At 39.0% G+C, this 27,145-nt stretch overlaps 3 protein-coding genes across 3 annotated transcripts; 2 read left to right on the forward strand and 1 right to left on the reverse strand.

Annotated features, from left to right (window-relative positions):
- Window positions 1-2,112: 2,112 nt before the first annotated feature.
- Window positions 2,113-3,354, forward strand: LOC132189532 (DELLA protein GAI1-like). Its single transcript, XM_059604308.2, has one exon. The coding sequence runs from the start codon at window positions 2,113-2,115 to the stop codon at window positions 3,352-3,354; it is 1,242 nt and encodes a 413-aa protein (XP_059460291.2).
- Window positions 3,355-19,349: 15,995 nt separating this feature from the next.
- LOC132175725 (heme oxygenase-like, multi-helical) lies at window positions 19,350-24,963 on the forward strand. Its single transcript, XM_059587755.2, has 3 exons — window positions 19,350-19,596; window positions 23,464-23,681; window positions 24,400-24,963. Exons 1-3 carry the CDS (start codon window positions 19,441-19,443, stop codon window positions 24,713-24,715), a joined length of 690 nt encoding a protein of 229 aa, XP_059443738.2. The 5' UTR covers window positions 19,350-19,440; the 3' UTR covers window positions 24,716-24,963.
- A 54-nt stretch (window positions 24,964-25,017) lies between these two features.
- Window positions 25,018-26,078, reverse strand: LOC132189354 (bZIP transcription factor 53). Its single transcript, XM_059604105.2, is given in 2 exon segments — window positions 25,018-25,050; window positions 25,052-26,078. Coding segments are annotated over 2 exon segments (447 nt in total). The 5' UTR covers window positions 25,466-26,078.
- Between the last annotated feature and the right edge of the window lie 1,067 nt (window positions 26,079-27,145).

A 27,145-nucleotide genomic window follows, 5' to 3' on the forward strand; every position in this document is an offset into this window, starting at 1 on the left:
AGATTTGAAGGACCTGAACTTGTTGAAGGTGTGATCAGAGGATTTAATCGACCCAGGTGAGTTTTAATTCACATAATGCTCGCTATTATTTTCTATGACTGCACATCTATTTTGTGTACCAAAACATGCATATTTGCAACTCTCACGATTTACACTTGTTGCACATGAACTCTAGCATTTTTGAGAAAAAAAAGTTGTTCTGAATATGTTAACAAAATGAGACTTGTAAAAAGCATGCATGTAAATTACAAACAAGATAAATTGCATATTATGACATGGTACACCGGTACGCGCAGTATAATGGTCATGGGTTTACTATACATGTTAACTTTATGGTCAAAGGTGTGTGTTATACGGGCCTTGGATCTAATAGTTGTTTCGTGGCCGACGCAGCCTTAATGGATGGTCACTACAGGACAGACATCATTAGCGCTGTGGTCCACTCGAGGTCGGACTCGGTCGTGCCGCTGGTGTTATGTACGGTAGCGTACAATGGCTGGGGCACTGGGAATGTATTACAGGTCACTCGAGACAGCGCCAACCCTACTGAGAAGATGTAATATCTCGGGTAGACCATACTATTGAATTATGACTGTTATATATGATATATCTATATCATATGCATATATTATATATCTATATCACGTCTATGATAAATTACCATGATGGAACTGTTGCATACTTTATAAAAACCAGAGTTCATTATAAAAACTAGCATGTGCATTATGTGCGTTAACATTCACTAAGTTTTTAGACTTACCCCTTTATTTTATGTTTTTCCCCCTCCATTACGAATAATTGCGCAATTTAGCTAGCTTAGAGGAAGGTGCCTTCGAAGCAGACGTGGGTGATCGCGCATGATTTGATTCGAGTAATTTTTAAGGACTTGGATCTAGTTTGGTTACATTCTATGTGGACTGATAGAGGAACCACCCGAGCAGACATGATCGAGATTGTTATCTCTTTAGTTTTGCTTAAACTTAGAATTTGATCTGTTGATCTTTTGTTAAGACAATTATATTATGAGTTGTAACCTTATTTGATGATGGTCTGATGACTGGTACATTTGATGATTATCTTTATATTATGAGGTATTTTGTTTACTCTAGTGTATGAATGTGTGGTTGTGTATGTAATGTTCTTTATTCCTATAGTTTAGAAAGTCTTCCGCTGAGCTCTCTCGTCTATGAGAGGTTGAAATCCCTGAGTCTTGTCCCATGAGGGATAGAGCTGAGAGACGAACCATGAGATCAATTACTAGTTAATTGATTTGCCCATCGGGGTCATTACAAAAATGCTAGGAGTACTACATATTTTACTAACATAGACTTACTAAACTGATGTGTAGCTCATTCATTAGTACTCATTACGTTTCTCTTAATTAATTGTTTTATTTTTCTCTAATGAATGAGCGACATATCAGTTTAGTAAGCATTTGTTAGTAAAAGATGTACTATCCCTAGTATTTCTTTTTTTAATAAGAAAGCTTAGAGTTTGAATTTCTTTTTATCTTTTGTCCTCAATTCCTTGATAGACTGTTGGGTTTTAAAAAGAACTCGTTAAATCCTTAATATACTCAAAGATTTTGAAGAAGAATTGATTCTTTTATTTGTTATTGATCTCTGTGACCCACGACGTCACACTACATCATCATCTATTTATAATCACATCTCACTCGCCAGTCCTGATATATTTTATTTGACAGGCCAATGTGAAGCTGCAAGTCATGATGATAACCACAGATGCCTGTGACGTTTGCTTTACTTTACTTTTTTGAACTTGTCTGAGTACTCAATTTCTTTTTCACTTTCTGACTTGTTTGGATATAATTTGTGAAGGCAAGAATAAGTTGCGGCTTTCTCTGTCTTTTCCATTCTCACTTTCTTTTGATATGCGAATCATTGCTGGCTGCTGTTCTTTGCGTATTTCCTCAAATCCTTGTTATACCCGTCAGGACAGCGATATATGCTATTAAACAATTCTTTTGCTCACAATTTAGTCGATAAACTCCAGATTTTTTTTATATATATTAGTGTGGACTGTGGAATCCAAAGTGAGAGACAGAGGTCGCCAAGAAAAACTTCACAGTCCAACCTCAAAACACTTGAAACCATGGGCATTGTCCGTCGATTATCAGCGGAAGATGTCAAGAAAATAGCGAAAGAAGTGTTAATCCAAAACCATGTTTTTGGTCTCTCCCACCAAGAAACCATTGATGTGGAACTTGCATGTCTTCTTTTAGCTTCTGCAGAGAAGGTTGCCAAGCAAGAACATGATGAACGAAGCAGATTGCTAAGCCTCTGTGATTTCTTGTCCTCCAAGACAGGAAGCTCAGTTCAAAGAACCGTTCATTATTTTACCAAAGCCCTTCAACAGAGGATTGATAGAGAAGCAGGGGGAAATGCATTAAAGGGCTCGAAGAGTAGTAGTGAAGAAGAAGAGACAATGGCGTACGGGAATCTTACCATCATTGCATGTTATCTTCACCTTCCCTTCAGCCAAGTTACTCAGTTTGCAAGAATCCAAGCAATTGTAGAAAGTGTGGCTTCTGTGAAAAGGGTTCACTATATTGACCTTGCAATCAGAACTGGAGCTCAATGCATAGTGCTTATGCAGGCCCTTGCAACTCGCCATGGATGCCCAATCGAGCTTCTCAAAATAACTGCAGTTGGGATATCATCAAAACAGAGGATTGAGGAGACAAGGAAAAGACTCGCCTGTTTTGCCGACACTTTAAACATACCCTTTTCATTCCAAATAATTATGGTAAAAGACATCAAAGATCTCAGCAAAGACATGTTCGAGACAATGTCTGATGAAGCTGTTGCTGTCTATTCCCCTGTTCTGCTAAATCATATGATAAGGAAGCCTGGAAGCTTGGAATCTCTGCTCAAAGTGCTTAGAGACCTCAACCCATGTGTCATGGTGATCATAGAAGCTGATGCAGATCACAATTCACCAGATTTCTTATGCCGTTTCAATGATGCTCTCTTATCCTACACTGCATATTTCGAATGCCTGGAAGTTTGCATGGATGAGAGTGATCCAAATAGGCCGAGAATGGAAGATACATACCTGAGCAACCAGATAAGCAACATTGTTGCAATGGAGGGTGAGGAGAGAATTTTCTGGCGCTTGAAGATTGAGGGTTGGAGGACATTTTTTGGAGGATTTGGTATGGTGGAACAAGAGCTTAGCATGTCATCTTTGTATCAGGCAGAGTTGATGGTTAAAAACTTTGCTTGTGGGAGCTCTTGCACACTTGAAAGGAATGGGAATTGCCTTACTATTGGGTGGAAAGGAAGGTCTTTTCTTTCTGTTTCGGCTTGGAGGTTCCACCAAGAACAAGCCTAGAAAATAATCTCTTGTACATGTAATAACTTCTGTAATGTGTTAATAAGTATTCCCACTATGTGCTATTTAACATAATTAATATCAACTCATAACTTCTGAATTCGAATTATAACTCTATAATTCACCACTTTTTAGTTAAGGGGGCGTTTGGCAACAGCCTTGGGAGAGACCTCAACACTGTGTTTGTCGTTTTCTGAATATGTCTTTACACTTTTGCCCCTTAATATGTCTTTACACGTTTTCTGAATGGTTTCTCCCAAAACCATCCGAAAGTAGCGTCTGTTTGAAGCGACCGCATCTCAAATTCCTTCAGCCCACTCTCCATCTCTGTGGCTTCTCCTGAACACCTGAATCACCCATCCCCCTGCCAAAATACCGGCTGCCGTTTCACCCCCCACCGCTCCCGAAAGTACAGCCTCAGTCGTTCCCGTTTCACCGTGGCTTCAGTGTATGCTCTGTTTCAAGCAGGGGGAACATCAGCGCGCGTCCACAATGTAAGAGCTTGAATTTCCTTTTCTTTTTCTCCCCCTGTGTCGTTCTTTGTTGAATTCCTTTCGGTTTGGTTGGTTTTTCCTCAGAATTTGGGGCCATTGTTTCTGGCGTTTCGGTGGCTGTTTTGTGTGTTGTGAGGGTTCAAACATTTTAGGGCTTATTTTTTAGGGTTTCCATTGTAGTTTAAACGGGGTTAGACCCATTGGGTGAGGGTTTTTGTTTGAAAATTTCAGATGTGTTGTTTTTTTGTTAATTTTGGGTTCAAATTCTTGTGGTTGGTTGTAGTGATTTTCAGTTGTTTAGTGCTATATTGTACCCACATTGAGTTTTATGATAGGATTTGTAGTTGTTGATTTTCGGTTCAAATTGGTGTGGGTTTACTTGCGATTTTGGGTGTTAGGAGCCGTGTTGATGGCTGAGAATGGGTCGAGAAAAACGACCCAAAACAAAATTCCACCGGCCCCTACAGAGTGTGTGTTTATTACGTTTTCTTTTTCTGTAATCTGTTTCTGCTTCTGGCCTGTAATTTGAGTGATAAAACTCAAATTACAGTTTGATATATTCTGAAGCTTGAGAGGCGGTATTAATAAGTTGTTGTTTTGTTTTTTTCCCCTGAAATTACATGTGCTTTGTATTTGATTTTTTTCCTAACAGCATAATCTAAACATTGAGTGGATTAGAGAAATTACATTGGGTGGAAGCTTGAGAGGCGGTATTAATAAGTTGTTGTTTTGTTTTTTTCCCCTGAAATTACATGTGCTTTGTATTTGATTTTTTTCCTAACAGCATAATCTAAACATTGAGTGGATTAGAGAAATTACATTGGGTGGGTTTGATTGTTGGAGCTCTGTGGTTCTGTGTAACTGATCAACACTGTTGGGTTATGATTTTTGGCAATGGATGGTGGAGGAGTGATTGTGATTGTTGGAAATTTTTAGTGTGTGAATTTTCTGCAGATTTTATAAAGCAAATGGGTTAACCAATTTTTCTACGTAAGTATAATCTAAACATTGAGTGGATTATAGAAATTTCATTGGGTGGGTTTGATTGTTGGAGCTCTGTGGTTCTGTGTAACTGATCAACACTGTTGGGTTATGATTTTTGGCAATGGATGGTGGACGAGTGATTGTGATTGTTCAAAATTTTTAGTGTGTGAATTTTCTGCAGATTTTATAAAGCAAATGGGTTAACCAATTTTTCTACGTAAGTATAATCTAAACATTGAGTGGATTATAGAAATTTCATTGGGTGGGTTTGATTGTTGGAGCTCTGTGGTTCTGTGTAACTGATCAACACTGTTGGGGTTATGATTTTTTGGCAATGGATGGTGGAGGAGTGATTGTGATTGTTGGAAATTTTTAGTGGGTGAATTTTCTACCGATTTTATAAAGCAAATGGGTTAACCAATTTTCTGCAGTAAGTTTAATTTTGTTTTTTTAGCGTATTGCTATGCTGGATCGTTGAGAGTAGAAATTGAATTTTTTTTTCCCCAGGTGTGCCCTCAAAATTTTAACTTAAAAATACTTAAAGAATTTTTTTTAATTTTTTTTTACCAGGGGCACCCCCCTTATATCCACCGCTGTATACAATAAAATAAATGAAAAGGAAAATGGGCTTAAGTGAGGTTGCTTTGTTTCTGACTGATTGTTTTCTACTAAGAGATTGTTGAGCATCCAAGCTCTTTGGTTTAGCACCACCAGATCTTTTTCTGTTGTTACATCTTTGTTTTCTTCACAATATGACAGGGTTGAGTATGTCTGCAAATAGTGATGCATCGAGTGGCCGTCCATTATGTCGCTGTGGAGCTGTAGCGTTCGTAAGGTATTCCTGGACAAATGATAATTACAGCAGAAAGTGGTATGGGTGCGAAAAGTATAAGGTATTGTATGACATTTATTTTCCATGTTTACATTTTTTGACCAGTTTTATTTGGTTTAGGGTATATTATTGACTTTTCTTCCAAATTTTGTATGTTGTAGCAAGTTGGTGATTGTGGCTTCTTTCTTTGGGCTGACAACGAGATGACAGCTTACGAAAAAAGAATCATGCAATGCTTGAAGGATATAGAAGAGCAAACCCGGGCAGAAATTGGTAGACTTGAAAAATTGTTGGCAACCGAACAAGCACAGTATAGAACACACCTAGAAAACATGTTTCAGTCTAGGGATGAGATGTGGAAATCTATGGTAGCGAATAACCAGTCTAGAGCGGTCAAGTTCCAATTTAAACAAATGACGTATCAAGCAGTGTTAGCTTTGCTTGTCTTGCTAGTGTTCCTTTATGTTGGCGGTTACAATGCATCTAGTGGTAGCAAGTTGATGTTAAAATGAACTATTTCCCTCTAAATTGTAGATACTTAACCGTTGTAATTTATATCCGCTTATTCTTGATATACAACGTATCGACCTTATTTGTGCAGAGCTGCGACAGATACTCTTTTTTTTCCAGAGTAATTCCAATATTAACATAAAATACTTTTTAATTTTAATTTAGATTATTTATAGTTTATTTAATTAATTAATTATTAATTTTTAAATATAAGTATAAGAAGCTGTTAATGCACATCCAATGATACGTAAACAATGCATTCCTGGTCCTTTATAGAGAATAAAGAAGATAATATAGATCATATATATTTGTAATTTGTCATTTATCACTTCACTCAGGGTAAGAACAATCGGATGTCATTTCTATAAAATATAGATTATTGAAAGGATAAAACATGTATTTGGATATTTTCCTTCAATCCCATAAAATTGTATTATTTATTTGACATTAATGGTTGAAGTGAATTACACTCCGAAGAGCAAATGGATTATGGGAGTTTCTCGAGGTCATATATTTTTGATAGCACTGTCTACTTAGATGCAGAGGTACACATATGATCCTATGCTTATCGATTTAGATTAAATAAGCGAGATCGGTTAAGATTCCGATTAGATAGTCCTAACCTCAAAAATTTTATATATGGCAATTTTTACATTCCTTGTTTTTTTCTTTGTTAACAATGGAGAAGCCACACAAAATAATATAAATTACTCTTCATTCGCGGTTTCCCACATGTGAGATGTCATTGCCTCTCGGACTATAATTATCATTTCCTTGCTTTCGCGGGTTCGGTTTGGTGGTGCTCCATGCGCGACGTATGGAACGGGTGTCATGGTAGGCAATTGCACGACGTCGATCCAATCTTGCCCATAATGCGTCGTTAGGGCAGCACAAAATAGTGGATCATCAGCACCGCAGTCTTTGCGAATGAAGTTGTGTACCGCGCAGCATGCGACCACAAATAGTCGTTGATTCTCAATCGGGTATGGATGCATATTGTCGAAGATAGGGAATCGGGCTTTCCAAACTCCAAAAGTTCTTTCCACAGCTGTTCGTAATGAGAAATGCCTATAATTAAACAATTCTACTGCATTCTTCGGACGAGGTCGACCGCGGCGGAAATCTTGCAAATGGTATCGCTCATTGCGATGTGGGGGTAAAAATCCCTTGTAGCATCCATACGCCGAGTCAACCAAGTAAAAGTAATCTGAACATAATAAGGTACAACATTATATCACATAGGGTTCCAACTTAGCAAAGGAATTGTAAACGTATTACAAATCAATAGAACCTGACACAAAGACATGTCTCTGTACAGTACCTTCGACCGGCATGGGGAAAAGAGCGGTGGGATCCTCGATGCACTCCTGGAAAATCCGCGAGTCATGAGTGCTGCCCTCTTATCCAGCATAAACATATGTGAAGCAAAGGTCGAAGTCAACGACGCACATGACATTCTGTGTTATTGTGGACTTCCTGCTTTTGTAGGACACAATGTTCTCATCTTGAACGCACGCTTTAACATAAGTGCCGTCAATCGCTTCAATGCATTTTTGGTTACAACAGTATTACCGAAAGTAAATTAGATATAGGACACAAAAGACAATAGATATATGCCATTGGTGCTTGTGAAGTAATGCGATATGTTATGCTATGGCGTACCGCGAACCATGGATAGTAGCGGCCATTGCGTGCAACGTATGGATGAGGCAACTCCATCGCAGCTGGACGTATAATATTTTTCCCAAGCCTGCACAGCGCTTTAGCTGTCCGATTAACGTAAACGCTTACCGTGTGCAATGAGCGCTGTAGCCTATTCGCTACCATCTGTTGCGTGTGTCACTGTGCCATCACTAGGCAAAATGCCGCAACTTGTTCTGTGATCTTTACATACCGATTGCTTTGTAAAAAACCATTGTGTTTCAGTGTGTTGCACAATTTTAAGAAAGTCTTGGGCAACATACGAAATTGCTCATAGCATGTAGTTGGGTTTGGATTGGTAAGCACCCAGTGTTCCCACATCGCACCAGTCAGCTTGGAAGTCTTCTATAGAATGCAAACCCTTATGCATGGGTGCATAAAATGATGGTAACATTCTTCCACGATTATTGCCATGCGCACTAGTAAATTCTCTAGCTCGAATCGTATTCCCTCAAAATTACACTCATCCTCGTCGTCTGTGTCGGATGCATCTGAGTCGGGCAATTCATCGATACTGTCCATCCAATGACGTCTATTACCAATGTTACCATTAGGCGGGCCAACTGCATACATGTCAACAGGCCTACATTTAAATGAGATGAATAACTTCACATTCTAGTCATAACATGCGTAAATGTCGTCAGGCTATATTTAGTCTATATTAATAACATGCGACCGGATAATTAAGATTGGAAAGTAAAACTCGGTTAATAACATTAATCATTAGTGTTAAAATTGTTCCCCTACTCCATAATAAGCATTCATACTATAGCATAACTTATGAGTCTCTAATATTGCAATCAAACTAACTTAAGCGGGTAGAATAGAAAATAGTCAATGGAAAACACAAAAAACTACAACATAAAATATTAGCATAAAACATAAGATTCAATTGTCGTTGTCTGGATCAATGTTGTTTAGCCAATGACGTACACCGTCGTCATTCATTTTCAACAGTATCCTTGCCCAAGTCAGATTGCCAACCTTCTCGCATGCTTTGACATATTTGTTCGTGGGCAATGACATTTCAGCTGCCAACACATTGATACGGTCCATGATGTCTTCCTCAGGATACTGGCTGGGAGGCAGCTTATAAGATATACAATCGCCGGGTGACTGGCCATCTCTAAGCTTGCACCTCTGTAAATAGTCGGATCGCAAGACATCATACTCGCTTCGCAGCTCGGAGAAAATTTGCTCACCCTTGGATGAACGCTTGCTAGAGTTCGATCCCTGCAAGTGCGAACCTTCCCTCTTCAACTTCCCTTTTCCTTTTCCTTTTGCCTTGTGAGATGATGCACACTGGGGCTCCGTGAGGTCTATGATCACCGCGGGGTTGTTGAGATCAATGTCATTCTCTTCACAATCGCTGCCCGGGGGTGATTGTGTGTTGGCATACCTCCACTTTCCAGTGGATGTTGAGCCCTTAAAGATGTAGCATAGGTGCTTGAAGTTCGCCGGGGGGCCATTTCGGAATCTGTAGTACTTCTTGAGGTTCGTTGTCTGAGAAGGAAGAGCAAATAAACGAAAAAAAACACAAGATAAAACACAAAAGGTCAATAAGTACGGCAACTCACATAATTAAGGAAATATTAAACATAATATTAGTGGCGTACCAGTCGAATGTGTTCCCATTGTTCCGGACTTCCCGTGACAGTCCCCAAATCATCATCCCACCCACAGCCCGTGCCGGCCTTATCTCAGACAAATTCCAAGAAGTGCACCCAAAGCTCCCTAAGATGCTTAATTTTGTCGCTCACCTGTTTTTGTGTGTAGGCGATGCCATCCTTCAGCCGCCTATTTAATTTTTTCGTGATGTTCGGCATATACTTCCCAAAGGGATGGCGAACTCCGTCATCTTGGCAGTTACAAAGAATATGCACCAAGATATTGTCGTGCTCTTGTTCCCATTTCACATTTGCCAGTGGGATGGGAACTTCTGGTGGGGATGGGGTTTGCATCCCATGCTTTCGAGGAGACTTACGGGGAGTGGTAAAGAACGACATCTACGAATAAGTATATAAAACAGCAAAAGAATGTGCATAAATCATGTATGATACTTATCTACCAACCACAGTCAACACAAAACTAAGCTTTTACGTAGACACTCGAACTAATATATATGATTACGTGAAATGTGATATGACATATTTACAATAAGGAGGAAAATAGGTTAGGCACAAACAATTTAGAAATGAAGCAAGCCTTGATATAAAAGAAGAAACCTACCTTGAAGTTGTTGGATTGTCGTTGTCGCAAGTTATACCCACCGAATTGAAAATTGAACGAGGCCAACATTAATGCCGACTAAGCAGAAAGTGGTGGCATATTAAGCATAATTGATGAAATACCCTAATACCAAACACAACACACAGATACACATATTTAGCATAATTATTGCAAATTTTTTCATGGCCAGGAAACAAAGCGTCATTTAAGCTTTGATTCTTTCTTTTCCATTTGCAACTAAGTATATGAATTTCTAACATCTCAAGAAGCAACATATTTTAATTAGAAGTACAAAATAAGCCCAAGAAGGTAAAGCAATCAAATCTACTTACCAAGCAAAACCAACATACATCCATACATACAAAACCCAAGATTATTATATAGTGTTAGGAATTAATCCTATTTCCCAAGACCCGTGAGATGCGAAAAATAAAAAGAATGCGGAATAATAAAGATAAGCAATCACACACGACACAAAGATTTAAGTAGTTCGGCTTAACAAGCCTACATCCACTGGCGGAGACGACCCAGAGAAAATTCACTATCAAAAGATGAGTACAAGAGAGTAACAGGGTGAGAAAACCACTCAAACCCAAAGCCCCAAATACACCCAATTCTCACTTTGCCCAAAGGAGAATAATAACAAAAAGGGGAAAAGAAAACACTCTCTTTCTTGCTCTCACTTTTTCTCTCTATTGTTGGCTCACCAAAACACAAAGCAAATATTACTTTGTTTTTTTTTCTCTTCATTGCTGCATAGCACTTGTCTTTATATAGGAGCACATAGTCGGTGCTTTTTTCCTACTAAAAGTCTAACAAGGAAACCCACTTTCGTGTAGGACAAAAACTCCAACTCCAACCATGAAAGGGAATTACAATCCTTGTATAACACAACAAAACCGGTTGGGTCCCACCCCTAGGTTCAAGGCACACATTCCCAACAATCTCCCACTTGACTTGAATCCTACCAAGTCGCAACATAGTGAATATCCTTCGGATGTCTCCTCCACCTATCTTCAAGCTCGAAGACCAACTGAAGCTGCGCACAGCTTCAGTTTCTCAATAGTCATTCCTTTTGTCAGCATGTCTGCCGGATTCTCAGTTCCACGAATCTTCTCAAGTAGCAATTGTTCACTTTCAAGAAGAGATCGAATGAAGTGATACCTCAACTGTATAAGCTTTGTTCTTGAATGATACGCTGGGTTCTTCGCAAGAAAAATGGCACTCTGACTATCACTGTGTAGAACGCCCTTTTCATTCTTCTTTCCCAACTCATCCAAAAAACCTTGTAGCCAAACCATCTCCTTTCTAGCTTCTGTCACGGCCACATACTCCGCCTCTGTAGTGGAAAGGGCTACAATTTTCTGTAACCTTGAGGTCCAACACACAGCAGTACCTCCTAGAGTATATACAAACCCTGTAGTACTTTTCCTGCTATCAACATCACCCGCTAGATCAGCATCCACGTAGCCCTGCAGCTTCAATTCTGCACCTGTGAAGCAAAGGGACATATCTGAAGTTCCTCTCAGATATCGTAAAATCCACTTGACTGCCTCCCAATGCTGCTTCCCTGGATTACTCATGTACCTTCTCACAACTCCCACTGCATATGCAATATCCGGTCTAATACAAACCATTGTATACATCAGACTTCCGATAGCTGAGGCGTAAGGTACCTTGCTCATGTATGCTTTCTCTTGATCTGTCTTCGGTGACTGATCCTTGGTTAGTTTGAAGTGACTCCCCAAGGGTGTGCTCACTGACTTAGCTTCATTTATGCTAAATCTGCTGAGAATCTTCTTCACATATTCTGTCTGTGAAATCTTCAGTGTACTATTGGCCCTGTCCCTGATGATTCTCATCCCAAGGATTTGTCTAGTAGCTCCCAAATCCTTCATTGCAAACTGCTTTGACAGCTGGTTCTTCAACTTGTTGATGTCTTCCATACTGGCCCCTGCAATGAGCATATCATCTACGTACATAAGTAGAATAATGTAAGAGTTCTTAAGACTCTTGACATAGCAGCAATGATCTGCATTGCATCTAGTGAACCCAGTACTGCACATGAAACTATCAAACTTCTTGTACCATTGTCTTGGAGCTTGTTTCAGCCCATACAAGCTTTTCCTCAGTTTGCACACTAAACTCTCCTTCCCCTGCACTGCGAATCCCTGTGGTTGCTGCATATAAATTTCTTCCTCCAACTCACCATGAAGGAACGCCGTCTTCACATCTAACTGCTCTAGATGTAAGTCTTCCGCCGCCACAATACTTAGCACAATTCTGATGGTTGTCATCTTCACCACCGAAGAGAATATGTTTGTGTAGTCAATTCCTTCTTTCTGTTGGAATCCCTTGACTACCAATCTTGCCTTGTAGCGTTTGCTACCATCATGTTCACCCTTTATTCTGAACACCCATTTGTTGTGCAAAGCCTTTTTACCTGCTGGCAACCCAGTCAGTTCCCAGGTCTGGTTAGTCAATAATGAGTCCATCTCATCCTTCATGGCTAACTCCCACTTGATTGAATCTTCAACCTCCAAGGCTTCAACAAACGTCTCTGGCTCAACGCCATCCATCAACAAAATATGAAATAGAGAGGGTGAAAAACGCTGTGGAGATCTAATGGTTCTAGTAGATCTACGGACAACCACTGTCGGTGTACCCTGTTCAGTCTCTTGATCTACTGTTTCTTCAACTTCTAGACCATCTTCAGTTTCTGAATCCTTATCAACTTTTGAATTCCTTCTCTGAGCTGCACCTTTAGAAATTCCATCTAGGTTGATAAATTCAGGCTTCTCAGCCTCTGACTCTGTACTTACTGGTTTTGCACTTGAATTATTCTTATACACACCCATCTCATTAAAAGTAACATTTCTACTTCTAATGATCTTCCGGTTTTGATCATCCCAAAACCTATACCCGAATGCCTCATTCCCATAGCCAATGAAATAACATTTTTTAGATTTAGCATCTAGCTTGCTACGAGCATCAGATTCAATATAGACATACGAAACACAACCAAAAACTTTCAAGTGAAAAAGATTTACCTCTTTTCCACTCCAGACTTCTTCAGGTAGTCTATGGCCCAAAGGAACTGACGGTCCTCTGTTTATCAAGTAAGCAGCAGTGCTTACTGCATCTGCCCAGAAAGTTTTCGGTAGTCCAGCATGCAACCTCATACTTTTTGCACGCTCATTGAGGGTCCTGTTCATGCGCTCAACCACGCCATTCTGTTGCGGTGTCCCTGGGATAGTCTTTTCCATTCTAATCCCATTCACTGCACAAAACTGTTTGAAACTCCCGTCTTCGTATTCTCCCCCATTGTCTGATCTTAGGCACTTCAATTTCAGACCAGTTTCTGTCTCTACCATGACCTTCCACTTCTTAAAAACTTCAAATACATCAGATTTAAGTTTTAAGAAGTAAACCCATACCTTCCTGCTTGAGTCATCAATAAATGTGATGTAATACTGCGAGCCTCCAAGAGATGCCACTGGTGCGGGACCCCACAAATCCGTGTGTACCAACTCCAGCTTTCCTGGCTTTGGTGTTCTGCCAACCTTCGCGAAACTCACCTTCTTTTGCTTTCCTAGGATGCAGCCTTCACACAAATCAGACTTAACTGACTTCAGCTCTGGTAGTTTCTCCTTTGACAGAAGTACCTTCATCCCTTTCTCGCTCATGTGCCCAAGCCTTAAATGCCATAATTTTGAGTCAGCACCCGTATTTGTAACAGCAATTGTATCCCTGCTATTCGTCGTCATATAGAGAGTACCCGTCTTATGACCACGAGCCAAAATCCTGACTCCTTTGTTGACCTTCCACTTTCCACCGTGGAAATGAATTGAATGCCCTTCGTCATCAAGCTGTCCTACTGAAATCAGGTTCTTTTTTAGCTCTGGGATATGCCTGACATTTTACAGCTTCCATACCGAGTCACTGTGGACTCTAATGCAAACATTGCCTATACCCACAACATCCAGCGCCGTTCCACCAGCCAAGTACACCTTCCCGAAATCTCCTACCACATAATTTTTGAGAACTTCACGGATCGGTGTAGTGTGAAAAGAAGCTCCTGAGTCCAAGACCCAAGAATCAAGAGAACTATCAACAGATAGAAGTAGGGCATCGTGCACTTCTTCTGTTGCCACGACATTTGCGGCGTCATTTTCGGTCTTCTTCTTCAGCTCTCTGCAGTTCTTCTTGAAGTGGCCTGTCTTGCCACAGTTCCAACACTCAGGTTGTCGTCCAAACCTGGATTTGCTCCTACCCTTCCTGGACTTAGGTCTGCCCCTAATAGAGTTTCTGTCTTGTCTTCTGCCCCGAGTCTCGAGGTTTAAAGCAGCACCAGAACAAGAGGCTTCACCCGCATCTCTTCTACGAACCTCTTCACTGAGAATCAAATCCCTGACGTCTTCATAGCTCAGTTTACTCTTTTCTACAGAGTTATTCACAGCCATCCTCACTGCTTCCCAGTTATTTGGTAAAGATGCCAAGACGATCAACACGCGAACCTCATCATCAAAATTAATTTCCACCGAGGACAATTGATTTGTGATGGTGTTGAACTCATTGAGATGATGTGCCACCGAAGCTCCTTCCGCCATCTTTAAGTTGAACAATTTCTTCATCAGATGCACCTTATTGTTAGCCAAAGGCTTCTCATACATGCTTGACAAAGCCTTCATTAGACCTGTTGTGGTCTTCTCCTTTACAAAGTTGTGTGCAACTGATTTTGACAGAGATAACCTGATAACTGCTAGGGCTTTACGATCAAGCAGAACCCACTCGCTATCATACATGTCGTCGGGTTGTTCTTCCAAAAGAGGTTGATGAAGATCCTTCCCATTAAGAATATCTTCAATCTGTACCTTCCAATACCCAAAATCTTTGCCGTCGAATTTCTCGATTCCCATCTTTCCTTCTTCACCTGCCATCGCTCCCACTCGAACCAACAGCTTTGATACTAGTTGTTAGGAAATTAATCCTATTTCCCAAGACCCGTGAGATGCGAAAAATAAAAAGAATGCGGAATAATAAAGATAAGCAATCACACACGACACAAAGATTTAAGTGGTTCGGCTTAACAAGCCTACATCCATTGGCGGAGACGACCCAGAGAAAATTCACTATCAAAAGATGAGTACAAGAGAGTAACAGGGTGAGAAAACCACTCAAACCCAAAGCCCCAAATACACCCAATTCTCACTTTGCCCAAAGGAGAATAATAACAAAAAGGGGAAAAGAAAACACTCTCTTTCTTGCTCTCACTTTTTCTCTCTATTGTTGGCTCACCAAAACACAAAGCAAATATTACTTTGTTTTTTTCTCTCTTCGGTGCTTTTTTCCTACTAAAAGTCTAACAAGGAAACCCACTTTCGTGTAGGACAAAAACTCCAACTCCAACCATGAAAGGAAATTCCAATCCTTGTATAACACAACAAAACCGGTTGGGTCCCACCCCTAGGTTCAAGGCACACATTCCCAACATATAGTAGGGGATTTGATTCTTATGAGTGCAGATTCAAACAACTGTTTGTCCACAACTTTATAAAAACAAGCTCCTGTTGACTTTCACATGTTCTGTTTTCCTAGCTAGGATGTTGTTGGCATTCTTGTTTTCATTTCTGTAATTTGAACTAGCAAAACCATAGGATAAAGCAAGAAATGCCCAAGGGAGAGTAATCCCTACCGATTGTAACTTGTATTTGGACCTATAATCAGTAATTGGTCTGCCATTATACTATAAATATTGGTTACTTCTCTTCATACATATTAGACTTAACATTTGGGATCTTTTGTTACAATAAAATATAGTATAATGCTATTGTCTAATGGGTTGTATGAAATTTTTTGGGGCAATAAAGAATATTATCTAGAGATGTTGTTGTGCTCTGTTCTGTTATGTTCTGATGCTGGTTCTGTTGTTTTTGTTTAATGGGCATTACAGGCAGTTTGAAAGGTTTGGTATTTTTGGCAAGAAATGGATAGGCTGAACTCAAAGTTGTACTTGCAGAACTGTTACATAATGAAAGAGAATGAGAGGCTAAGGAAGAAAGCGCCACTTTTTTTTTTTTTTTTTTTTTTTTTTTTTTTGTAAAACCATGGTTAGCAGTAATTTGTTTCAGCTCTCCCTTTCTCAGCCGCTTATTGTACTAGTTCTAGTTTCAGTTATGTAGTACAGTAGTATCTTTCTCCAAGGGTCACTTTTGCTTCTATTTATATCTCTTGGAATATCTTCTTCTTTTTTGGGGGGCCAGGGGTTAAGATATTGATTTCTGAACTACAAGGATGTATCAGACTCTATATCTACTAGACAACACTCATAATATTAACAGGGTTTTAGGTCTATCTCTCTCTGTCTTGAGCTAATATCTCCATGAATTAGTTGCTATATTCTTTGGTTTAACAACACCTAGTCCCTTACTGTCATATTTATTTCTATGTCCATGCTCAAAATATGTAAAATAGTTTTGACATCATTTTCTTTTAATAGAGAATGGGGAAACTATGGGCAGAACAAAATTTAACTTTAATAAAAAAATAAAGGATCCTTTTAGCATTTCTATAAACTATAAGTATTTGACTAGAGATAAACCTTTAAACAGATATTCTGGTTATAATGAGATAGTAAAGTTAGAGACTCAAGCAAGCAAAAAAAAAAAGTGATTCAGATCGATAAAGTTCAACAGCTCCGAGCAGAGGAAAAAGAAGCTGATTTCTATAACATGGGGAACAATTGATGAAGCTCCATATCACCTATATGCAGCAGATATAGATAATGACTATGAGAGTTGGAACCTGGAAAGAAAAATTGTTGGTAAGGAAATGAGGACAGAGGTAAGGGAATGAGGATCATCTTCTAAAGAAACCTATAGAAGATGATCCAAAATCTTGAAATTCGCTTACCAACATCAATAAATGGTTGAAATTCAAGTTCTATATTTCCTTTTTCATTGCTAGATGTTTCAATCTCTTTTTTGAAGTGAGAGTCCGAAAGATGAATTTGTATAGATCCTACCTATGGAGAATTTGTATAGATCCTACCTATGGAGAATTTTATGTTCATTTTGTGCTATATTGTATTTTGTGCTTTCTCAATATTAACAAACAATTTAAATACAAAATATTTTAAAAACAGTATGTACAACATGTCAGAACACTTTTTCAAGTGAAATGCTGAAAAAAACCAAAAGAAAAATACCCCTAGACATTGCTTTAACAAATATAACTCTGTATCCAAATACAAATCTGGAATTTTTCAAGTCAAATGCCTAAAAAGGGGGGAAAAAAAAAAAAAAAAAAAAAAAGCCATACAAAATGAGTATATAACTCAGTATCCTTATACACTTCTAGAATTAGAAGACAATTGAACCAAACAAAAATGCATTTACACTTGGAAAACAGGAAACCAGCACAAGACACAACCAAACAAAGCATATTATCAATAATAATTCAAAAGATTCTCGGACCCTGTTACAATTATATCACACAATCTCATGTGGGCAACAATATCTAACCTACACCGAAAAACTTGCCCTGCTCTCTACAAGCAGCTGTGCAAAACTGAACCCAAATTTTGTTACGAGATGTTGTGGTGTCTAATTTTCCTCTTTCTCAATGGGGCATGTATAAACCGTTTTTTCAAGCAATTTATTGTGATTCTGCCAACATTTATAAAGAAAACCCAAAATAAAATTCTACACAAGATAAGCAAAAACGAAACTAACAAAATAAAATTCTACAGAACCATAACAAAAAGCTACATGCAGTACCTTCGATCGTGAGCGTGTGCGTGGAGCCGTGGCTAGAGCTCTTCTCCACCGAGACTGGCGCCTGGCTTCACTGGCAGATGAGTTTCTAAATGGGTGCTCTGGATTTTTGGGGAGCAAAGCCTCTAATATACTCGAGGAACACAGCTGACCAGGTCCACGCATTGTGGGGGGAGCTGAGACGCATGGGCTGGATGCGTGTTAGGGGGGAAATTCTGCAAACAAAGCGCAGGTGGGGTTGGGGGGCGAGAGAAATCCTTGGGTTTTCCTGACCTGCTTCGGACGCGTGGTAGGGGGGAGAAATTTTTCAACTGTTTAACAAATCGCAGGGGGTTGGGGGGGGGGGGGGGGGCGACAAATCAGAACTGGGTTTCCTTAGCCAGCTGCAGACGAGTGTGAGGGGGGGGGGGGGGGGAGAAATTTTTCAGACAAAGCGCAGGGGGTGGGGGGGGGGGGGAGAGAGAGAAATCAGAAATGGCTTTCCTTAGGCAGCTTCGGACGCGTGTGAGGGGCACTGTGTTGGGGAGATGCTGGCCTGTTCCTTTGTTCAGCGTGGGAAAGTCACGAAAGAAGGCCTATTTCAACTGTGGAAGAGAGGGGCAAGAAATCAGAACTGGGTTTCCTTAGCCAGCTGCAGACGCGTGTGAGAGGGGGGGGGGGGGGGGAGAAATTTTTCAGACAAAGCGCAGGGGGTGGGGGGGGGGGGAGAGAGAGAAATCAGAAATGATGCGTGTGAGGGGGACTGTGTTGGGGAGACGCTGGCCTGTTTCAGTTGTTCAGCGTGGGAAAGTCACAAAAGAAGGCCTGTTGCAACGTTGGAAGAGAGAAGGGCAAAATGGGGAAAATTGGGTGTATTTTTACCCCAAAAGCAGCGCCTTGACCCAGACACTGTTCAAGGCTGTTGCCAAACAACCCCTAAATATTTCACTTGTGTTTTGGCTTAGATTAGTGATAATGATATTAAACATGATAATAAATAAGACAATTGTTTGATGAAATTATTCAATACAAGGGTTACTCATCTTTTATTCACCTATATCTTTATATATTTTGAGAATAAATTTAAATTTGAGAAAAATTTATATATCTCTATTAAATTATCACTCAATTGACAGTCTTCCGAACAATTAAATTTTTTTAATGTTGTTCTCAAATGATAGTTCAATCGATTGAAGAATACGTCTTACGAAACGAGCGAATGTTATTAATTCGATTTCTCTCAGTACAGATATTAAAAAAAAAAATCAATTTTTTTCCCAAAAGGCGACAGTTTTGTTACAAAAATGACCAGATTATTTTGAAGGTCCAATTATACAATTTTTTTATTTTTTTTATTTTAAAAGTCAAAAAATGTTTTATTTGCAACCTATGCTACTTACACGTGCCACCAAATTTGACAAGCGGCGCGGGGTTTATGGTGCGTGCATGATTGCCACGTGTACGGTAGGGGGATAAAGTCTGTTGAACTCGTTGACACTGAATCTGAATGAAGGCACCGCCAGAATTAAATCAATCTCGCACACTCTGCGAGTTAAGTTTGTGAGGAAGTGGTACGAGAAGAATGGAGGGGAAGACGAGGGAAGATGTGGAGAAGAGCGGGATGATCGACACGTGGTTGAGGAAGCACCGTCTGATTTACACCGGAGCTACCAGGCACCCTTTAATCCTCAGCATTCGAGATGGGACCGTTGATCTCTCCGCCTACAAAAGATGGCTGGTACTTGATACTCTTAATAACTTCTTTTTTGTTTTTTGTTTTTGTTTGTTTTGCTATTTTGTTGTTTATTATGTTCTATATTTGATTCTAACAGTTGTAATTCTAACAATTACAGATAGCAAAGCAATTAGAAACAACATTTACACCACTTAAACTAAAACAATTTCACACAGCAAATCAACTACATTTTCCATCTCCCAGAATTCTTGTCTGAAGATTCCAGCTTCTGCATAATTTCCAAATTCTCGGTTTTCTACTTAAATCTTCCTTTGGCCATTATCCTTGTTCTGGTCTTCCAGCTTGTTGGACTTATTTAATTGAAATGAGTAGTAAATAACTAAAACGGGTTTGAACTTCCGTCTTCTTTGATACCTTAACAGGGCTTCGAATTCGACATAAAAAAGATATTTTCGATTGGTGAAAAATATTTTCTTCAAAAATGATTTTTTTGAAAACATTTTGTTTTGCGGCTAGGAAAAATATATTTATTTATTTAACCATATTAAATTTTAAATTATGAAAATGTCCCGACCAATCTCAACTGTTTTCCCATCGGGCCCTGGGAAAGTCTCGGCTGAGTCCCGACGAGTCCTGATTGGGTCCTAGCGGTGGCCCGATTAGGTCTTGTAGAGTCCCGTCCGGGTCTTAGTGCTAGCTGTCTTGACCGGGTCTCAGCGCGGTGTCCCGATCGGGCCCCAACAGTGTCCCCACCGGGTCTCGGTGAAGTCTCAGCAGTGGCTTGGTCAAGTTCCGATGAGTCCCAACTGAGTCCCAGCGGTGTCTTAACCAGGTCTAGCGAGATCCCAACTGGGTCCTGGCTGTGGCTTGACCATGTCCCCGCAAATCCCGATTGTGTTTTCCGATAAGGTCGTGACTGGGTCCCGACAGGTCCCGTTGGGGTCCTAGTTGTAGTCCGACCAGGTCCTAGCGAAGTCCCAACAATATTCAGGTGAAGTCGCGGCAGTGCCCTAGTTGGGTCCTAGCAAGTCCCAAAGTAGTCCTGACTGGGTCCCGACGGTGGCCTGGTGAAGTACTGGTAGGGTGTCAGCTAGGTCCGTCGGTTTGATTATAAGAAGCTCAAACTTGAAAAATAGTTTACGGTTTTCAAAATGGAAACCATTTTATATAATTTATAGAAGTTTTTTCGGTCAAATCAAAAATATTTTTCATCACACCAAATACCGAAAAATACGAAAAATATTTTCTAGAAATAATTTTACATCAAAACAAATGGAATATTTATTTCAAAAGCTTAAGCTTATTATAAATTTAATTATTTAATCAATACTTTACAAGCTAAATTTCAACCACAGCCTTTCAAATCTTTAACTCTCCAATCACCAATTGCTTCCCAGGTTATATATGGATCCCCCCGAATCATGTTTCTGCTCATTACCTCTCTCTATTCTCTCCTACTAAATCCACAAGAAAAAAACAGATGCTCCCTACCTTCTAAACACCCTCTGCAGAACAGGCATAAATCATCTCCTGCACAATCCTATTTTATTAAATTCTCACCTGTTGTCAATCCATCTCTGGCAGCCAGCCATAAAATGATTGCATGCCAAGGAACTGCCAACGGAAACCATATCATCTTCCACCATATAAGAGCACTAGCAGCAGCTTCCCAACCATTTTCCCTCAATTTAGGGAATATAACTATTTTTTTATTCCCTATAAAAAAACACTTCACAATAGATTCCCTTATTTTTTCCTATATAAATTAAATACTATTTCTTTTTATCATTGCAACCAATGACAGAGGAGAGAGAACTGCTGGGACATGTGAAGGAAAGATGAGAGAGAATCACTTTTTTATAATTTAATAATGCATTGGGCATTTGTATTGGGAAACACTGTAAATGCCATTTGATGTTGGTTATATTTAGGGTTTCTGATGTGGGTGTTTTTTTGTGGTTTTTTTGAGATTTTTCTTAAACATAGGGAAGGGAATGGGCTATAGAGAGTCTGCTGCTAATGCTCTAACATTTGGGAGTTTAAATCTAATAGCGTCCCAAGTTTCAGAGCATGTGTGTTGTCCCTTCTTCCAACAGTTCCTGAGAAGTTTATCCTTTTCTCCTAGCTTCGCACAAGTAGTTTACTTCGGGTTCTCACCAAATCTTCAGATCTTGCAGGAGGCCAACACCCAACACCACATTTTCTCTCTCAGTACAGAAGACAGTTTTTCCCCACTTTACTCCCTGAATCATAGACAGCTCGATGTCCATATTGATCATAAAGCACTCCATTCGGGTTTTGAGATGCGAGTTTCCTCCTACTCCATGAACAAACCTGCAGAATCTTAACTTGCCAAAAACTCTTGCCCTTCAATAAGTATTTCTTCACCCATGCTATCCACAAAGATCCTGCCCTTGCAAAGATATTCAAAATGTGCCGCATCATTGCAGCAAGATTCCAGTCTTCCACACGCGTCAGCCCAAATCCTCCTCATTTCTTAAGGAACACAAACATGCTTCCAAGATACCTTTGCTCTTGCTCTAACAGTATCATTGCAGCAAGATATCTTGACATATTCTACCATGTACTTCCTATCATTCTTTCAAATTAAATGGAAAGATCATCATGTTATTATTTATCACTTTTATTTAGCATTTATCATTTCAATATATATTATATATCTTATATTATAATAAATATTGATGTAACAAAATTTGAAGCTTCTAATTCAAAAATAGTGATTGAAATTTGAGAAATTTTATATAGTAGAATATCTTTGAAATATGTTCATTATGTGAAATTCTAAAATAAATATATTCTAAACAAAATCATTGTGGATTATGTGAAATTCTATATGTAGAATATCTTAAAAATTCAAAAATCTTGAAGTGCTGCACTGCCAGAGTAGTCATGCACAACCCACCACCTTTGTTAAGCTGACAAATTTTTGACCCATAATATCATATTAACCACTCACTTCCATTGTTTTTATTTGATAACTCTATTATTTTGTGTTCAGGTGTAAACCTTAAAAACTGGAGTCTCTCCATGTGAGACTTGACATAATATGTTTAAGACTATTGCTATTTAGTAGAGACCGATATATGTGACTGTCATACAATTAGAATGTAGCAGTGAAAATCAACTTTTTTTTTTTTTTTTTCAATGGCCGATTTTTGTTAAAGATATATGAGAGCGCAAACAAATCAACCGTGATAGTCAGCAAATAGACTCCTTAAACTCCTCCACAATTCACGATGACTCCGGAAACCTCAGCAGCCCTTTCACGCCCACAACAGAAGCTGATTTCTCCTTCAGCTGACAGCAGCACTCTCTCATTCCTTGATTTACGCTCAATTGCTCTCCATGTTTCCTGCACTGACTCTCAGCCCACAACCATGTCATCTCACGACACCTGGAGTCTCCTCACTTTCTTCATTTGTGTTTAAGTGTAAAAGCTTTCTCTTGTATTTCCTTTTGTTTCTGAACTTCTTGTAATTCACTTTGTACCCAACTCTCTGCACTTTTGGTTATAAATATGAATGAACTACTCTGCTCTTGGTAAGCAACCAAACCAGAGCTTCTCAAAACCTTACAATTTTCACTGCCACATCAAATGCATTACCCATATGTTAAATAGGGTGGCCTTATGCAAAAGCTAATCCCAAAGTGGCAAAGTTCGGATCAATAATGTTCTATTAATAGTTTTTTTTATTACCTGGTGGAAGGGTTTCGGGGCAATATGTAAAATCCTGAAAATCTTCTAAATATGTTCGTTAATATATGTTGATCTAAAATTGGGTTTGGATTTATAGCAATGTGTTTAGTTTTGTTGTTCGTTTAATTAATTTGTTTTGATCTTATACTTATGAGTTAGTGCTAGAGGCTGACTTTGATTTTTTCGTGCAGGGACAGGATTACATATTTGTTAGAGCGTTTGTCCCATTTGTAGCAAGTATATTGATTAAAGCTTGGAAGGAATGCAATGATGCTACGGATATGGAAGTCATTTTGAGCGGTATGGCTTCTCTAAATGATGAGATTGCGTGGTTCAAGAGCGAAGCTCCCAAGTGGGGTGTTCAACTGTCTGACATTGTCCCTCAGAAGGCAAATCAAGATTATTGCCGGTATCCATATATATTCGATATTACCATGACTCATGTACTATGCATAATGATTTTTGTGGTGAAATAGCCTCTACACATTGATTTTATTGGTGAGATAAACACCCAGGAGTCTCATGGGCCTTGATATAAATTGTTGGATAGGAGCTTAATCCAAAAGTTTAAGCCAAATAGTTAGGATCCAACAATGATATATTAATCACTTTTGTTTTATTGCTTAATTTGAAATTCTATCACAAATGAAGCTCCAATATGTTTTAATTCCTTGTGATATTAATGAAATCAATGGTTGTTCCCATGTGCCATGTTATTTAGCATCTCCTGCCTCAACCATAGACTTAGTTGACTTAGCCCCAAGTCTTTCCGATTGTGTAAGGCAAAGCTGAAGCTGATCCTCATGGTTAAGGTCCATTATGTTAGATAAAGATGCCATCACTATTTTAGATGACGTTTGTAGCCATTAAGCATTTCTAGTTTAAACAACCAATGGGATGATTCTAGAAGATGCTGATACAAACTGGTTTCTGGATAAAGGATTGATTTACTTTTGCTTAAGTCTAAGTTCAACATCATCAATTTCTGTTTTTCTTGTCATCAGAGACGAGATGCTATTAGACCTTGGAAAACCATTCTGTTGGAGTTTGGTATTTTTTTGATTCTGCTTCTTGATTCATTATATTGGTACAGTTGGAACCATTACATGGTTTGCATGTTCTTACAGATTTCTGGAAAGTTTAATGAGCACAGATGTCGAATATACTGTGGCTATCACGGCGTTTTGGGCCATTGAAGCCGTTTATCAAACAAGCTTTGCACTTTGCCTGGAGGATGGCTCCAAGACCCCAACAGAACTGAGGGAGACTTGCCAAAGATGGGGCAATGATGGTTTCGGTCAGTACTGTAATTCTCTAAAGAAAATTGCTAATCGGCGTTTAGAGAAGGCATCTGATGATGTGCTCTCGGCAGCCGAAGTAGCATTACTACGTGTTTTGGAACTTGAGGTTGAATTTTGGAACATGAGCCGCGGGGATGCCTGATCAACCCTAACTTCAGAGATCTCAAATGATATGAGCTGGTGAGCTTGTTGTTCTTGTTTCATTTGGCATGTACTATATCACTATATCTATAATGCAGTGAGTAAGATGAATAGAAGCTATAATGATATTCAAATCCTCTAGCAAGACAGTGATGCATCTCACTCGTAATAAGTATGCCTCATAGGCAGTAGTAATATATACTGGACATATCCATGCTCATGCTGCTTATAAGCTAGTAGCATATTATGCTTCAAATATGGTTTAAAGTGCTTTCTTCAAGCTTCAAAAGTGGTCTTATGTGCTTAGTTTTGTAAGTTTTGTGACATTAACCTGTGATTGTGCAGTATTTTGTGGATACTTTCCAGCCGAGGCAATGACAAGCTGCATCGGATTCACAATAGGCTGCATAGTCCTCGGTGCATTGGTCGAAAGCCCTAGATTTTGTATGATCGAGTGCAAGCACCTCAAACGCTGAACCAAGCTCATCTTTTCAGCTCTCAAAGCCTTGTTCTCCAACTCCTTTGCATACCATCCTTTCTCTCTTTCCAAGCAGAGTCGGTTATTGTTCTCAAGCTCTCTCGACAGCCTGCCCTTTTCATTCACCAAGTCTTCCACCATCTTCTGCTTCTTCATTCGCGACCGCTTCGCCGACTCTCTATTCGACACCATTCTCTTCCTTTTCTTCTCCTCCATCAACGCATACTTTGCATCGATTTCAGACCCTGAGCTCGCTGCTCGTGTAAACGGCATCTTTTACTCTCCTCCCAACTTTCTACAATGGCCTCCGAGAAGGTTGATCAAGAAAACACGTAGAGCCAATATAGCAAAAGGACTGACACAGAATGGTAGAGAAGGACATGAGGAGTGTAGTTCATATCACAATTGTATCTCTAGGGGTGAATCGCCAAAACCATAGAAAACATGACCAAATTCGAGGAAAATTTATTTCAAGAAAGAAGGATGAATTAGATTTGATGGGTCCAAGAGAGGATGGAAGAACTGAAGGCTGAGGGAATGAGGGTATTTATAACAAGAAGGGAGTTGATGTCTAACTCTTTATCTCTAAATTATTATAGATTATGTGAATTAAAATGAAAAAGTGGATCAAATCTTTGCTGGAAAAGGGTGGGAAATTAGTTTTACAGTTGTGTTGAGTGCTGATTATGAAAGTTTATTAGGAGTATTCTTTCTGAAATATCCTTATATTCTTCTTTTTTAGGAGATTAGATTGGTAATAACAGGTGGTTCTTTGGCTATTTCTTAATATAGTCTAAACTAAATTTTGGATAATATTTGAAGAGGTTTGATACAGCTACAACTTAAACCAAACTTTGGCTCAACTTCTAGACCAAATTTCTCTCTCTAGCTTAAGGCTCTCTCTCTCCTCTATAGACAGATTTTTTTATTTTTTTTTATTATTTTTTTTTTTTATAACTTAAGAGAAAAGTTGGGCTAAAGTTGAGTTTAAATTGTGTCTTTATCATTTTTCATATTTGAGTTCATTCTCGTCGTATTAGCTATAGAAAACGTCAATTTATAAAATATTATTGTCTTAATTTAAGTAAAGTAGAACTCAAATCTTCGAGAATAATTGAGAATAATTATGATGCTCCAATTATTATTTTTTTTTCTTTTTTAAATTGGGATTTTTACATGGACCAATCAAATTACTTAATTTCAACGGTGGCAAAATATGGGTATGATATAAAACTTGTAATTGCGTGTGATTGAGGGTTGGACACGTAGGATTATATTCCTCCTATTTATATTCTTTTTGGCACTATTAATAAACTTATGGGTTTGGATAAGGAGCAGCCTGGAAGTCAACATTTCTTTTGTACTTGCTAGTATTTTAGAGTGAGTTTATCATTATCCAATTTGTGCGTGCTTTTTGGCCTTTTGTTGCTGCTGTTTTTGGCTAAAGTTTTGATTTTCAAAGGCAAATTGGTTGCACAATGTAATAATACATAGTGCTTTAGATTTAATCATTTGACTTGGTAGTCCTATCGTTATCTAATAGAATATTGTAATTAAAGGTCTAATGCATACACTAATGTCTCCGGAAGGGGCCAAATAAAAAATATATTAAAATAAAAGGCTAAAGCAATGTGCTACCGGGACACAATCTTGGGACCTACCATTCTTTTTGAGGCCAGAGCAATGTAGAGGCAAGCTAGGTTGACGTTTTGGGCGTCCGACAGGCTTTAGACGGGCGAGAGGCCAAGTGATACGGGAGAAGACTCTTATCTTTACGCGGATGCAGATAGCAAAAATTAATATTCGCAAATGCGGATGCGGATAGCGGTTTTATATATATATATTTTTAATTTATGTTAGTCGGATTTGTAATTTATGTTTCTTATATTTGTTGGATTTGTAATGTTGTTGAATTTTACTTTTAGGAATTTTTTCTGATTTGTTATGATATAA

Source organism: Corylus avellana, chromosome 2 (genome assembly GCF_965113065.1).
Source record: "Corylus avellana chromosome 2, dhCorAvel1.hap1.2, whole genome shotgun sequence".
In the NCBI taxonomy this organism is placed as follows: domain Eukaryota; kingdom Viridiplantae; phylum Streptophyta; class Magnoliopsida; order Fagales; family Betulaceae; genus Corylus; species Corylus avellana.